This window comes from Polypterus senegalus, chromosome 3 (assembly GCF_016835505.1).
Source record: "Polypterus senegalus isolate Bchr_013 chromosome 3, ASM1683550v1, whole genome shotgun sequence".
Lineage (NCBI taxonomy): Eukaryota > Metazoa > Chordata > Cladistia > Polypteriformes > Polypteridae > Polypterus > Polypterus senegalus.
This window is the reverse complement of record NC_053156.1, coordinates 26,491,517-26,507,172: the sequence shown is the minus strand read 5'-3', so window position 1 is coordinate 26,507,172 and position 15,656 is coordinate 26,491,517. Positions and strand designations below refer to the sequence as shown.

The 15,656-nt window shown below is 42.2% G+C and overlaps 1 protein-coding gene across 5 annotated transcripts in view; it reads left to right on the top strand.

Annotated features, from left to right (window-relative positions):
• Positions 1-15,656, top strand: part of map3k12 (mitogen-activated protein kinase kinase kinase 12) — a 195,297-nt gene that overhangs the window by 158,656 nt on the left and 20,985 nt on the right. For all 5 annotated transcript variants that reach the window (XM_039746839.1, XM_039746842.1, XM_039746843.1 and 2 more), the window contains exons 6-9: positions 8,151-8,309; positions 8,419-8,527; positions 8,883-8,992; positions 13,592-13,708. In XM_039746839.1, the coding sequence (XP_039602773.1) occupies positions 8,151-8,309; positions 8,419-8,527; positions 8,883-8,992; positions 13,592-13,708 (495 nt within the window). The remainder of the gene's footprint in view (positions 1-8,150; positions 8,310-8,418; positions 8,528-8,882; positions 8,993-13,591; positions 13,709-15,656) is intronic.

Genomic DNA, 15,656 nt, shown 5'->3' with positions numbered 1-15,656 from the left:
CCAGTCAATTGAACTGACTGCAGGTGAAGTGCAAGCAAGTTGCAGAAACATCTCAATGAAGAGCAATAGAATTGGATACACCTGAGACAAAGCAAAGGGTCTGAATACTTGTGTCAATGGGATATTATATTATAACATACTGGTGAGGCCTCATCTGGAGTCCGGTGTACAGTTTTCATCTCCAGCCTACAAAAAGGACATAGCAGCGCTAGAAAAGGTCCAGAGAAGAGCGACTAGGCTGATTCAGGGCTACAGGGGATGAGTTATGAGGAAAGATTAATGAGCTGAGCCTTTACAGTTTAAGAAAAAGAAGATTTAATAGGTGACATGATTGAAGTGTTTAAAATTGTGAAGGGAATTAGTCCAGTGGATCGAGACGGTGACTTTAAAATGAGTTCATCATGAACACGGGGACACAGTTGGAAACTTGTTAAGGGTAAATTCTGCACAAAAATTTTACACAAAGAACGATAGACCCTTGGAATAAGAGACCAAGTTGTGTGGTAGACAGTAAGACTTTAAGGACTTTCAAAACTCAACTTGATGTTTGTTTGGAAGAAATAAGTGGATAGGACTGGCAAGCTTTGTTGGGCTGAATGGCCTGTTCTCGTCCAGACTGTTCTAATGTTCGAATTTCAGCTTTTTATTTTTAACTCTTATTTCCCATTTGTCCCAGGGCTCAATATATTTCCAAAGCACACAAAGCAATGGTTTCATACATAAGTCAACATCACATACTTATTTATGACAAATGTCTCTCTGCTTTATGTTCCATGAGCCTGTACAGTATATTCATTCACATACTTATTACATAGCTGTTTGTCTCAGCACTCATAAGCTGAAAGGCACTTTCGGGGGGAAAAAAGCAGCTTGATGGAGTTAAGCGGCTGGTAATTCGTAGTGCCCACTAGCATAACGTGTGGTTTGCAGTCCAGTTGCCAGCTTGCCTCCCACGCCTCTACTGTATGTCTGTGTGGTTCTCCCAGGGCGAACATTGCTGTAGGTACACTTGGCTCAAGTGTGTTCTGTACTTCGATCAGCTGGGGACTGATCAGCTGATGCAGGAACCTGTCTTTTGTTTTTTCGATTTCCAACTTGTGTGCATTAAAAATTCGAAGGTCAAGGAGTGTCTGTTTAGTCCTATGTGTCGTCGCATCAGTTGGGGTCGATTAGCTGATGCAGGTACCCGACTATCATTTATGTATCAAAATCAGGTTTCAATAAGTCAGACTCTGATTCGGCAGTAATACACAATAAATAAATAACACACATGGAGTGTTTTCCATTGTGCATTCACTTTGCTCTCTAGTCCGATGTTGGTGCCATTGTAAACGTTTTTTTTAGTCTATGGTACTCACACACACGCAGGAATTCAACCTCAAGTCAATGAGTCTAACAGTCTTCCTAGCAAAAAGAGTCTACGTATAATATGACGCTGAGTTTTATCGACAATCACAGATTTTTTCACCTTCTGCCCCTGAATGTTGACTTTACAGCAGTTTATATTTGCCCTCAACTCCCTGTGTCGACAAAAGTCGACATCCGCCCTAAAAGAGTTAATATATGATATGTAGACACTGTACATCTCATAATATTTCTGAGAACACCATTAGTGATGGTACCTGGGGTCGTTGGGTGCTTCGGGTCTTTCAACAACAGACTCTTCACCCGGGTGACCCAACCATAGTTAATCAGGCCGCATGGCTTGTGCTCAGGTGTCACTTGCTTCTCTCCATTGGCCACCTCTCCTGATCCAGAGCCATCTCCAGGCCCTCTGTGATGTTCTGGATGGCTCTTCTAATCCTCTCTCAGGAGATGCCAAGTGTGCTGAAAGCTCCATTAGAGGGATTGCCCTGCTGAGCCCCCTGCAACCAACCTCGTTGGGCATACACCTTACCTTTCGGCCCTATTTAGACCAGTCCAGTGCAAGATCCTTCTACTTGGGCCTCCTCCAGTTGATCCTTCCATGGTGGGGACCGTCAGCTCCAAAAGAACAATGTCGAAATTTCTAAAATCCTCTTTAAATTTTGTCATTCCGGCCTCATGAATGTTGCTTGATGAAAGAAAAAAAATGATTGTAAATGATTTTAGCACAAGGCTTCAACATCACAAAATATGTAAAAAAAAGTGAAGGTTCTGAATACCTTATAGGGGAGCTGTCCATGTTCACAGTCATCAATCATAATCGCTCAGAACATCTGACGTTAATCTGACTATACCTGCTGAAGGAGTGTCCTTTAACAAGATACTGTAAGTGTGATTGACAATGCCAGTCAAAGCTCGTTTGGAGCTCTTGGTGGGGATGACGGATGTCGCCCCTTATTGTCCATAGTGGGTGGTCAGTATTATTAAACTTTGATGACATTGGTGTGGGGTGTGCTTCCCTACAACTGCACAAATGGCGCCCCTTTGTCCATATAACACAGAATTTAAGGAGCACATGCCCCTTGGTGGCTCTCATTGTCATTATAGTCCAATGACCGGATAGAGAGATTCCGCCTTGGTCTCCGTTCCCCCTTAATTTATAATAAACTGCTCATAAATTAAAGGACCCTTTTATAATTATGGTATAGTGCCAAGTTGATGAACTTTCTGTGCTATTGATCTGGTCAGTTAAGTAGCAGAGGGGCTTGTTCATCAGTTTCAGCTGCTTTGGTGTTCGTGAAACTAACAACAGGTGCACTAGAGGGGCAACAATAAGAAGACCCCCCAAAACAGGAATGAATGGTTTAACAGGTGGAGGCCACTGACATTTTTCCCTCCTCATCTGTTTTGTCACTTGTTTTGCATTTGGCTACGGTCAGTGTCACTACTGGTAGCATGAGGCCATACCTGAACCCTACAGAGCTGGCACATGTAGTCCAACTTCTCCAGGATGGCAGGCACATTAATATGTGGCATTGCCAGAAGGTTTGCTGTGTCTCCCAGCACAGTTTCCAGGGCATGGAGGAGATTACAGGAGACAAAGTTACTCTAGGAGAGCTGGACAGGGCCCCTCGTAGAAGGTCCTTAACCCATCAGCAGGACAGACCGGTATCTGCTCTTTTGGGTAAGGAGGTACAGGATGAGCTCTGACAGAGCCTACAAAATGACTTCCAACAGGCCACTGGTGTGAATGTCTCTGAGCAAACAATCTGAAACAGACTTCATGAGGGTGGCTTGAGGGCCGACGTCCTCTAGTGAGCCCTGTGCTCACTGGCCACTTGGCACTGTGGAGCTCGATTGGCATTTTCCATAGAATACATGAATTGACGGGTCCACCACTGGCAACCTGTGCTTTTCACAGATGAGAGAAGGTTCACCCTGAGCACAGACGTGAAAGGGTCTCAAGAAGTCATGAAGAATGTTATGCTGCCTGTAACATCGTTCAGCATTAGGGTTTGGTGGTGGGTCAGTGATTGTCTGGGGAGGCACATCCATGGAGGGACACATAGACCTCTACAGGCTAGACAAACAGCACCTTGACTGCCATTAGGTATCGGGATCAAATCTTTGGACCCATTGCCAGACCCTATTCTGGTGCTGTGGTTTCTTCTGGTGCACGACAATCCCGGCCTCATGTAGCGAGAGTATGCAGGCAGTTCCTGGAGGATGAAGGAATTGATACCATTGACTGGCCCCAATGTTCACTCACCGGACCTCAATCCAATAGAACACCTCTGAGTGGGACATTATGTTTCGGTCCATTTGATACCTAAGACTGTCCAGGAGCTCAGTGATGCCCTGGTCCAGATCTGGGAGCAGATCCATCATCTCATTAGGATGTTGTCAGGCATGCATACAAGCACGTGGGGGCCATACAAACTACTAAGTATGATTTAGAGTTGCTGCAATGAAATTTCGGCAAAATGGATGAGCCTGCCTGCCACATCATTTTTACTTTGATTTTCGAGGTGTCTTTGAATTCAGCCTTCTGTCGGTTGATCATTTTCATTTCCATCACACAATGTGCCATCCTTTCGTTCCTAACACTTTACTATATTAGTCCATATCAGTAATGATAGCCAGCAGGATTATTTTTTCCCATTGAGATCTGATGTGTTTTCAAAGTGTTCCTTTCATTTTTATGAGCAGTTTAGATGACAGTGCCCACCAACGTCACCTAACCGATTGACACCAGTTATGGTATTCAAGGTCTAAACCAGGGGTTCTCAACGTCGGTCCTGGGGGGCACACTGACTGTGGCTGCAGGTTTTTGTTCCAACCAGATTCCTAATCAGTGACAACACCTGATAACACTGAGCTCATTTAATTAGCTGGCTTTTTTTTTCTTTTATTCGATATTCAGAAAAGCACAGCAGCATGATTTTTACATTTATAAGACATTTATAAATATTTCTGCTTTTGCTATAGATTGAAATGCTTATCTCTCTTTTGTTCATTTCATTATACTTTGCCCTTTCTCTGTGCAGTTTTGCCCCCCTTAATTGTATCTTAATAATGACAACTTAAAATGAGCAGAGCAGACACCCAGGCAAACAACACCGAATTATCAAAGGCTGCAGCTACTTTAGAGTCAGACCCACTAATTAGTAAATAATGGAATAATTAAACAATTACAACATCTTGAAAAGTAGAATGAAAATCAAGATGAAAATACTGTTTAAAAAAAAAACATTTTTCCTATATAACTGCTTGGTACATTTATATATATATATATATATATATATATATATATATATATATATATATATATATATATATATATTTAGCAAACTTAGTCTTCTAATCAATATATTGTTCCTTAAACACAGAACTTGGGGAAATATCAGTTCACTTAATTAGCCCAGGAGATCATTTAAAAACAGAAGCTGGTTGGAACAAAAACCTGCAGCGACAGGGGGTCCCCAGGACCGAGTTTGAGAACCCCTGGTCTAAACAAACATGATCAGGTTTAATTAGTAAAATGAGATGGTCGGAACTGGAAAACAATTCACGTGTCTGACGTCAACACTGAAAATGTCGCCGATGTCTCAGTGCTAGATGAAGTCCTCGCTTCTAGCTGTAACAAATCACGGGGACCTAACACAGCCATTCCCTATTGTCAAAGACCCGTTGAAAGCCATCAGCTTTCTGTATTTCTTAGTTTAAAACATGAAGTTTGCATTTAACATCAGCAGAGAGTGGGAGGCTGTACGAGGTGCAGCCACAGTTGTGACAGATCTGACGTTAGTGAGTCAAGCGAAGCCAACGCCCTTCGCGTCTCACGTCATTTCTGCACTTTTCTTATGTTCATGCGTGCGGGGGATGGGCTGCCTTTCATTATCTGCCATTCACTCTTCACATCGTCAGTTTCTTTTGTATTCTATTCATGCTTTGAAGTGACCTTTTCGAAGCGCTGTGTGAAAGGTGCTATATAAAATGGCAGCTCTCATTGACTCATTCATTGCATAAGCATCGAGGATTACAAAGGTTCGTAATGTTACCCAGTTTATTATTATTATTATTATTATTATTATTATTATTATATAGTTTGAATAATCAAGGACAGGAGGTGCAGATCTAAACCCCAATGTCTACTGAGAGCCCCCCAGCAGGCTGGTAGCTGAGTCAGCGCCCCCGATCCCGGCTCTTCCCGGCAGCCTAATGAACGCGGCGCACTAATTAGTCAGCAGGTCTTGTATTCCCTAATGCAGCCTGTCACAGCAAGGCGGGCCAAGCCTGCCCCGAGCTGGAACCACTTATTACTCTGATTGTGCGCAGCTCGCCTGACGCCTCACAGGCAGGTAATTAACGGGTTGCCATGGAGATCCGACAGGGTGGCAGATGGTGTCACAGGCGCTGAAGAGGCCTGCTCGGCCAGGAAAGGTCATCCTGCTGCCACCAAGTGGGCAGATGTGTCAAAAGCTTCCCGGCTGGGTACAATGCAGGAAGGGATGTGTTTTAAAGCACGCGGACGGAAGACACTGTGGCCGCTCGGGAGGCACTAGTGATGAAGTGCGTCACTATGGAGAGCAACATAGTCAAAGAGTGAGAGAGGCGTTTGAATGGACCAGCAAGAGAAAAACAAAACAAAATAAAAAAGAGGGATATCCAGTTACTGCCCTTCGGGAAAAACCCAGAAGCTTGGATTAGCGGCACATTTGTAAAACGGTAAATAAAAGGCAGGGCGGCTGGAGTCCAGTGAAGAAGATGCCAGTTTACTTTGGTGAAGCAATCATTTCAGTTTGATTTTTTAGAGCACTCTTCCAATATTTAAAGCTCCGAGCTCATGCAAAAACGAAAATAAATCAGTAAAAAACAAAACCGTGCCAAATGTGTGCACTGCTACAAAATTAAGAGAGATCTGTAAATGATATAGCATTCTCAAGACTCCATTAACTGAATATGGGTCGTGGGGGAGATTGAGCCTTTCCAGGATGTATTGGGTGCAAGGCAGAAACCAACCCTGGAGGCGACCTACTCATGAACACACCGGAATCCATCCCATCTAGAATTGGCAATTTATTTAACTTACAATATCTGTGGGGATGAAAGGGAGGAAAAATCCATAGGGACACAAGGAGAACATGCAGATGCTACATGGCACTAGACATGAAGCTACACACTGTGCCACCCTAGAGATATCTATGAAAATAATAATAAATTCATAAATGCAATATTCATTGTATCTATCTATTATTCTTATTTAACAACATTCTATTTATCTAGTATATAGTGCCTTTCACATCTGTCTTTCTAGCATACAGTGCACATCACAACTACCTCTCTATCTAATAACCGGTATTGAACTTTTCAGATCTATCTATCTATATAGTATACATATAGTGCCTTTCACATCTATATAGTGATGTATCCATGTAATATAGTGCCTTTCTATCCACCTATGAAGAAATAACTTTCACACCTACCTGGCTAGTATACAGTGCCATTCACTTCTGTCTATCAATCATATAGTGCCTTTCACATCTATCTATCTATCTATCTATCTATCTATCTATCTATCTATCTATCTTGCCTTTCACATCATCTGTTAGATCTATCTATCTATCTATTATATAGTGCCTTTCACATCTGTCTTATATAGTGTCTTTCTACTTATCTATAATGTAGTACTTTTCACCCCTACCTATCTAGTATATAGTGCCATTCATTTCTATCTACCAATCATGCTGTGCCTTTCACATCTATCTGGCTTTCTAGTATAAGGTTCCCTTCACATCTGTCTCTGTCTAATAAACAGGACAGTGCCTTTCAGATGTATCTATCTGTGGCATATTACCTTTCACATCTACCTAACTAGTATACAGTATAGTCTTTTCAAAGACACTGAATCTATCAAATTATATAGAACCTTCATATTATCATAGACCTTAAACATTTTTCTATGTATCTTACATCAATGTTAAAGGCACTATATGAATCTATCATATGGTGCCTTTCACACCTATCTGTCATATATACAAATCTGAAAAGCTCTTTATGACAGACAGGTGTGAAAGGCACTATATGATACATACATAGAAAAAAATGCTCTCACTATGTATCAACCTTTTATATATAGCACCTTTCACATCTGTCTATGTGCTGATCTATCTTTCATATAGTTCTGTTAACATTTTTCTATCACTTTAACATATAGTGCATTTCATATCTATCTATCTATCTATCTATCTATCTATCTATCTATCTATCTATCTATCTATCTATCTATCTATCTATCATATAGTGCCTTTCATATCTATCTATCTATCTCATATATGAAATTTCCTATATTTATTTAGGTAATATGTCCCTCTCATATCTGCTTGTATATCTTTGTATTCTGTCTACAGTATTTGCACAGATATTTTAAAGCATGGTAGCGTATCCAAGATACGGATGACCTCAGGCAGAAAGATCACTGGGTTTGATCAGCCAGGCTTTTGGAGGCTCAATGCCAGCCCACCCTGCGTATGTGAAGTTACGCTCAGATATTCATTTGCTACACTTATTGTACGGGAGGCGAAGTCACTCCCATATAAAGTTTTTTTTTTCTATTTCTATTTCAATGCCTGTAGCTGATTTATCATTTTCAAACGTGTTGGTTTACGCATGTGCCTTATTGGGACTTTTGCGTTTCGACACCCTCGGGCCCCTGATGGGTCTTCATCTGTCCTTGCTCACAAAGACTCACCCTGATCGTCTCCCTCACTTTCTCTCTCCGCCAGGTCCTTCGGGGTTGTCTTGTGGGAGATGCTGACAGGAGAGATCCCTTACAAAGACGTCGACTCGTCAGCCATCATCTGGGGCGTTGGAAACAACAGCTTACAGCTGCCCATCCCCGAAAGCTGCCCCGACGGCTTTAAAATTCTCCTGCGGCAGTGCTGGTGAGTGGCTGGCTTACAATGGCTCCACCTGGTGATGAGTTGAGTGTCGCCCGCGGGATTGTCGCTGTGGAGAGAATTTTGAGTCGAGACTGTAACCCTTTTCCTGCAGGAACTGCAAACCGAGAAACAGACCCTCATTCCGGCAGATCCTGCTGCACCTGGACATCGCTTCTGCTGACGTGCTGTCCACCCCGCAGGAGACCTACTTCAAGTCCCAGGTACGTTGGTGTTGCCTCCCTGTCGGCTTTCATCTTGTTCGGGTCCCGTGGGAGGGTGCAGACAGAAGGCATCGATCGCATTGATGGGGGTCAGAAATAAATAACCTGCACTAGTCTGGTGTCATAATACGCGCTTTCACTCTCATTTGCTTGTTAGTCAAAGCCTACCCTTTCAGAACAGGCGCTATATAAATCACATTGGCTGCGGAGAAGAGGGGCTACAACTGCTCTCATACCAAGTGACCAGTCAAGTAGCCCCCTCCTTGTCTGTCAGTGGGTCACTTTCTGATTAATGAATTATTCATGACACAGCTAATTAAGAGCTCGACTGTCTGCATCACTCTGCCCCCTGCAGGCCGAATGGCGAGAGGAGGTGAAGCAGCACTTCGAAAAGATCAAATCCGAAGGGACGTGTCTCCATCGCCTGGATGAGGAGTTGATTAACCGGCGCCGTGAGGAGCTCAGGTAAGCGTGGGGCAAATTTATCAAAATGATTGATTGTTTCTTTTGTTTTTCTTCGTATAGAAGCGACATATAGTAAGTAAGTGGTCTTTTGGCACTGTGGATAGAACCACCAATAGCAAAATAAAATTAAAAAATGTATAGTAACCCTCTGGCTTCAGCTGTGGCTTCACAGCCTTAAAGACCGATGTTCAATTCAGCCAAGGGTCAGCGTGTCCGTATATCTGGTACACTTCCCATGCATTATGGCTTTTCTCTGGGTAACAGATTTTCAGTCCGCATCCCCACGATGTCAACAGGTAACTTCCCACCGGCCCAGTATGAGTTTGTGTCTCCTGATCACGGCTGTGGCTCCACAAGCAGATTTAGAAAATGGACGGAAAATCTCTAATCCAACGTGCACCACCTAGTGGTCCTTTCAGTCATTGCATAGATCCATTCATTCATTTTTGGGAATATTTTTGGAAAATAAATTTGGATTTATGCTCTAGAGAGGAGAGGAATGAAGGTCAGTAGGACCACCATGACAGAATACATGTGTGTGAATGAGAGGGAGGTCAGAGGAATGATGAGGATGCAGGGAGTAGAGTTGGCGATGGTGGATGAGTTTATTTGGGATCAACAGTACAGAGTAATGGGGATTGTGGAAGAGAGGTGAAGAAGAGAGTGCAGGCAGGGTGGAAAGGGTGGAGAAGAGTGTCAGGAGTGATTTGTGACAGACGGGTATCAGCAAGAGTGAGAGGAAAGATCTATAGGACGGTAGTGAGACCAGCTGTGTTATATGGGTTGGTGACGGTGGCACTGACCAGAAAGCAGGAGACAGAGATGGAGGTGGCAGAGTTAAAGATGCTAAGATTTGCATTTATGGATGTGGTGAGAGAGGACATGCAGACAGTGGGTGTGACAGAGCAAGATGACGAGGACAGAAAGATATGGAAGAAGATGATCTGCTGTGGCAACACCTAACGGGAGCAGCCTAAAGACGAAAAGTTTTGGAAATAATGGTATACTTACTCATTCTTATTAGAGCTGAGGGAGGCCAAAGTTAATGCCAATCACTGGGAAACAAACCCTGTGGAGGGGCACAAATTCATTGCAGGACACGCACAACAACACGTCTTTTGTAAATTTAATCTGCATATCTTTAATTGGTCAAACAAAGTACCCAGGGAGAAAGCTTGATAGGCACAGTGAGAACATGCAAAAGTCGGGATTTGAACCAAAGGCTTTTAAAATGTGAGGAAGCTGAATCAGCCAGTGCACCCCCTTCATCTTTAATTGTTTTCTTTTTCCCTGTTCCTCTGATTATTTCATTTTGATATCCCCCGTGTCTTGTCTTCTGTATATGTTTTTGTATACTTTTACATAAATAACACAAATGATGAAAGAAACGTCTGTGGAACAGCCGTATTACATGAGCTGCTCTAACATTTTCTATAGATAGATAAGGAAGGTCATATATAATTGAAAGATAGATATATAAAGTCCATGTACTTTATAATACTCAGATAGATATTGAGGACACTAGAGGGCACTGTCACTCCTCAAACCCAACACAGCAGATAGTTTCCCACCATCACGGCCACAAATAAATAAGTAAAATAGCACACAGTTATTCTTTCTCTCTCTCTTTCTTCCTCCTCCGCTCCTCCCAGTAAGCCTTGTCCACCTTCCACCCGACTCTGGCTCGTCACTGTGAGGTCGGTCCAGTCCTCTTATGTTGGCCGACCCAGATGTGCTTCTGCTCTTCCACCCATGTGGTCTGCTAGCACTTCCAGGTTAGGCGGAAACCTCGTGCCATGTGGTTCATCTGTTTTCACAGCACCCACGGCACCCAACAGGGCTGAGATAAAGAACTTCATGTCCCATGGTGCCCAGTGGGAATCCGGGGTACTGCTGTAATCCAGGGGAGCTGCCATCTAGTGGTTTGGGGGAGGCAGTGCCCTAAAGAAGCTACCTTCCCCCATCCTTCCATTTGGCCGGGTTGGACTGCCAGCCGTCTCTTACTTTACATACCATAGATGTGAAGGCACTTTATGATAAATTTAAAGACAAATATGAAAGGCACTACATAGGAAAGATTGATAGAAAAGACAGGAGGCAGATATTTAGATATGAAAGTCACTAAGAAAGGAAGGAAGAAAGAATGAATGGCATTGTATGACAGACCTAAAAATATTATGTAATAGATACTGTAGGTGGATAGATGGTAAAGGTGCTATATCATAGATGGATATGGAATGCACTACATGCTAGATAGACAGACACAATATTAAAGAAAGGCAGACAGACAGATATATAAGCACTATAGTATGGGTATATGCTGTAGATATGTAAGGCCTAATATTATAGATGCTTATACAGTCAGATATGAAAGGCACTATATAAGACATATACATAAGAAAAATATTAAAAAATAGATATATGAAAGACACAGTAGATAGATGTGAAAGGCACTATATAATACCGAGATAGATAAATGTGGAAGGCACTATACTGTATAATAGATGTTAAAGGCACTGTATAATAGATAGATATGTGTGAAAGGCACTATATAATAAATAGATAGATGTGAAAGGCACTATATAATAGATGTGAAAGGTACTGTATAATAGATAGATAGATAGATGTGAAAGGCACTATTTAATAAATAGATAGATGAGAAAGGCACTGTATAATAGATAGATGTGAAAGGCACATTATAATAGATAGATAGATTTGAAAGTGTCTCCTTGGAAGTGAAAGTCTGTGATATGGTTTGCATATTTGTACCTGAAAACCCACAAAGGGAGAAAATGAATCATGTATTTTAAAAAAGTCATCATCAGAGGAAAGTGTTTAGTCGTACAGGAATCCAAGAAAATATATAGCAAATGGGGGAGGGGGTTATAGACATAGAGACAGCATGTAAGAAAGTAAGGCTTTGTTTAAAAAATAGATATGAAAGTATTATATTACAGATGGTAAACTGATATAAAATGCAATGTATCCTATATTTGTAGATATATAGATATAAAAGGCACTATTTTAGACATGTAGCAATTTAGATTTGTAGATGCATAAATATGAAAGTTATTAGGTAACAGGTAGATCAGTATAAATACACTATATAACATAGACAGATGGATTCAAGAGACACTGAAGATGTGCAAAGCACTAGAATATAGATAGATGAATTTGAAAGCCACCATATAAGATAGATAGATAGGTACTTTATAAAAATAAAGACACTGTGTCAAAAATATGGATATGAAAGGCAGCATAGTAAATAGATAGACTGATATGAAAGGCACTATATTACGCAGATTGTTATGAAAGGCACTGTATTCAGATAGATAAACATGTACATAGAAAACAGTATAGGATGGATGGAGGGACGGATGGATGAGTAGTTTTAGAGCTGGAGGGATTCAAGCATTTCATCATTCATTTGATTTAATCAAGTGAATTCATTAGTTGGCCGGATGATTACCTTAATTCTATTGTTCTCTTCTAAGGCCCTCCAAGCAGCTCGTACACAACATTTCACATCAGCCTTATGCCGTGTGGTGCCACAATTAGCCCCATTTAAAAATAAACAAAAACAAAGTGACGCCCTCGTAAATTGCAGACAGATCCCCATTTGCTGTGAGCCCACTTAATCGGCAAAAATCCAAACCAGCCTTAAAAGGGCACCTCACCTTGTGAATGCTTAATGCTTGCCAGACAGATCAGTTGTTGTTTTGTGCTCCTCCGATCCTTGAAGATGGTCTAATGTGCCTTTTCCCTCCATTTCTAACCAGTTAGCTATGGCATAGGTAGTCTAAATTTGTTAAAGAATAAACCACACAGTTGAAGTTTTCTTCATTTTTTTTATCCATGAAAAATTTGATTGCATTTGATTGCCATTTAATTGCATACATTACATTATGTGAATTATATTTAACCAATCTTTTTATCATTGAATACTAAAGAATGTGTTTTATTGACCATCATTGTCTAATTCTTTCTCATGAAGCCTGGAAACCATGAGTACAGCTTGAGATCATTTATGTTAGGTAGGATGCCCAGTAGGGGCTGGGTGGTCTCATGGCCTTGGAACCCCTGCAGATTTTGTTTTTTTCCTCTCCAGCCCTCGTGGAGTTTTTTGGGGTTTTTTTGTATTGTTTGTTTTTTCTGTCCTCCTGGTCATTGGACCTTACTTTATTCTATGTTAATTAGTAATGCCTATTTTTTTTTAATATTTTTTCTTTTTTCTTTCTTCATCTTGTATGAAAACCTGCTATAGAAATAAATGTTGTTTTTGTTATTGATTTGTTCTAACTGATTTTTGGGATGTCCACATTTTCTGGATTTAACTGGCCACTTCTGTACACATCTGAGCTCAGCAATCCCAACACTCCACTCAGTAGCCCAGTGTCGTCAGGCTATATGGCGCCCCCTATCTGTGAGAGCCCATGTCCCAAATTCAGTCAAGTGTTGTGCTACCGAGAACAAAGCACCGGCACCTGGGCACTGGCCGCTCTCAAGCGGAACCCCAATCAGCTGCATGCCACTCTAATGCAAAGCACCAGTCGTCAAATGCCAGTCTGAAGCCAACCGTCTTGTGGTTTTGTTTTTTAGGCACGCGCTGGACATCCGAGAGCACTACGAGCGGAAACTGGAGAGAGCTAACAACCTGTACATGGAGCTGAATGCTGTGATGCTGCAGCTGGAGCTCAAAGAGCGGGAGCTGCTCAGGTGGGCATCGGACACTGAAGGGCATAGTGGGTTAAGGTGGGCATCAGCCACTGAAAGGCATAGTGGGTTAATCCTCTTCCTTTGAAAGTAAATTAGAAAGCATGGTAGCCACTCACTGGCCTGCTGACAGTGGGGAAGGTGAGGTGCGGGAGACACACAGACAATCGCTTTGTTACCCCTTGTAACGTCTTGGGACGTCTTTCTGCCCTCAGGAATGGAGTCATCAGGGTTGACGTCTTTCCTTCTCAAGTCAGTTTGGTTCAATGCCACCATGGAGCTGCTGCCTATTCTGCCCTGGTCTCAGACTCACTTGAGCTCTTACAGGCTTCAGTGCCCAATGCTGCCATTTTAAATCAGAGACCAGAGAGACCACACAGTATTGGACATACGGGGGATTCAGAGAGACTTTGGAATTTTTTGGCATTTTGTTATGTTGCAGCCTTTTGTTAAATATGTCTTCAAACAACACTCAGTACTCTAGGATGACCAAACGAGGACAGAAGTTTAGAAATTTTTAAAAATAGTATTAAAAATAAACAAAGTGAACTGTCCCGTTGGCACAAGTATTCAGACCCTTTACTCTGTGCTTAGATGAAGCCACTTTGACATCAATTCCAGCTTTTAATCTTCACACTCCTGGATTTGGGAATTGTCTGCCATTCTTCTCTGCAGATCCTCTCAAGCTTGGTCAGGGTGGATGGACAACTATTGTCACGTTCCTCCAGTTCAAGTCCAGGCTGGAGCTGGGTCACTCAAAGACATCCACAGAGTTGTCCCTAAGCCACTCCTGTATTGTCTTGGCTCTGTGTTTAGGGTCATTGAACCTTCAGCCCAATCTGAAGTCCAGCGCACCCTGGAGCAGACCACTCTACTTTGCCCCGTTCAGTAAGTCTCCCATTCCCTGTCATGGTATAACACCCCAGAGCTTGATCCTTACGTGACCATGCCTCACCATGATGAGCAGTGGCTGGTTTCCTTCAAACATGATGATGATTTTGATTCCATCAGACCAAAGACTCTCGTTTCTCAGTCTGAGAGTCCTTTAGGTTCCTTTCCACAAACAGTAAGTGGGCTTCAATTTGTCTTTTACTGGGTAGAGGCTTCTGTATGGCCACTCTGTCATAAAGTGTTGCAGAAGTGGTTGCGCTTCTGGAAGTTTCTCTCATCTTCCCACAGGAGCTCATCCACCATTGCGTTCTTGGTCATCTCTCCTTACATTGATGGATTGAAGGCCACATGACCATCATCATATAATTCTTCCATGTGAAGCCTGAAAACCATCAGGACTGATTTAGACAATTTAGGTTAGATAGGGGCTGGGTGGTCTTGCGGCCTCAGAACCCCTGCAGATTTTGTTTTCTTTTGTTTTTGTTCTGTCCTCCTGGCCATCATTATTTAGTATTGCCTAATCTTATTTTTAGATTTCTATTTATTTTATAAATTTTTCTTTCTTTATCTTGTAAAGCACACTTTGAGTTACACCAATTGTATGAAAATGTGCTATAGAAGTAAATGTTGTTATTTCTCTTACCAAAGTTCTTCTCCCCACAAATGTTCATTTTGACCAGTCAGTCGGCTCTAGGGAGTGTCCATTCAAGAATTATTGTCTTTCAATTCCTCTTTTTCGTCTACTGCTCCTGTTAAATGTGGTGTTCCTCAGGAATCCGGTTTGGGTCCTATTTTATTTTCTACACTAGGGGGCTCCGCCCCCTGCTTGCTTCGCTCGCCCACCCCCGTGTTTGGTTTACCAGATCAGGCCCGGTCTTAGGTATTATGGGGCCGTAGGTGAAAGGGCGGAGCGCCCCTGGAAGCTCTGTGAAATGCGTGAAAATTAGACCAAGGAGACGTTTTCTTGTAATGTTAAGAGGTCATCACCCTGCGTCCCTTTTTCGCCTGTTCGACCCATAGAGATCTTGACTCAAACCATAGACAGCATCCCACGTGGACA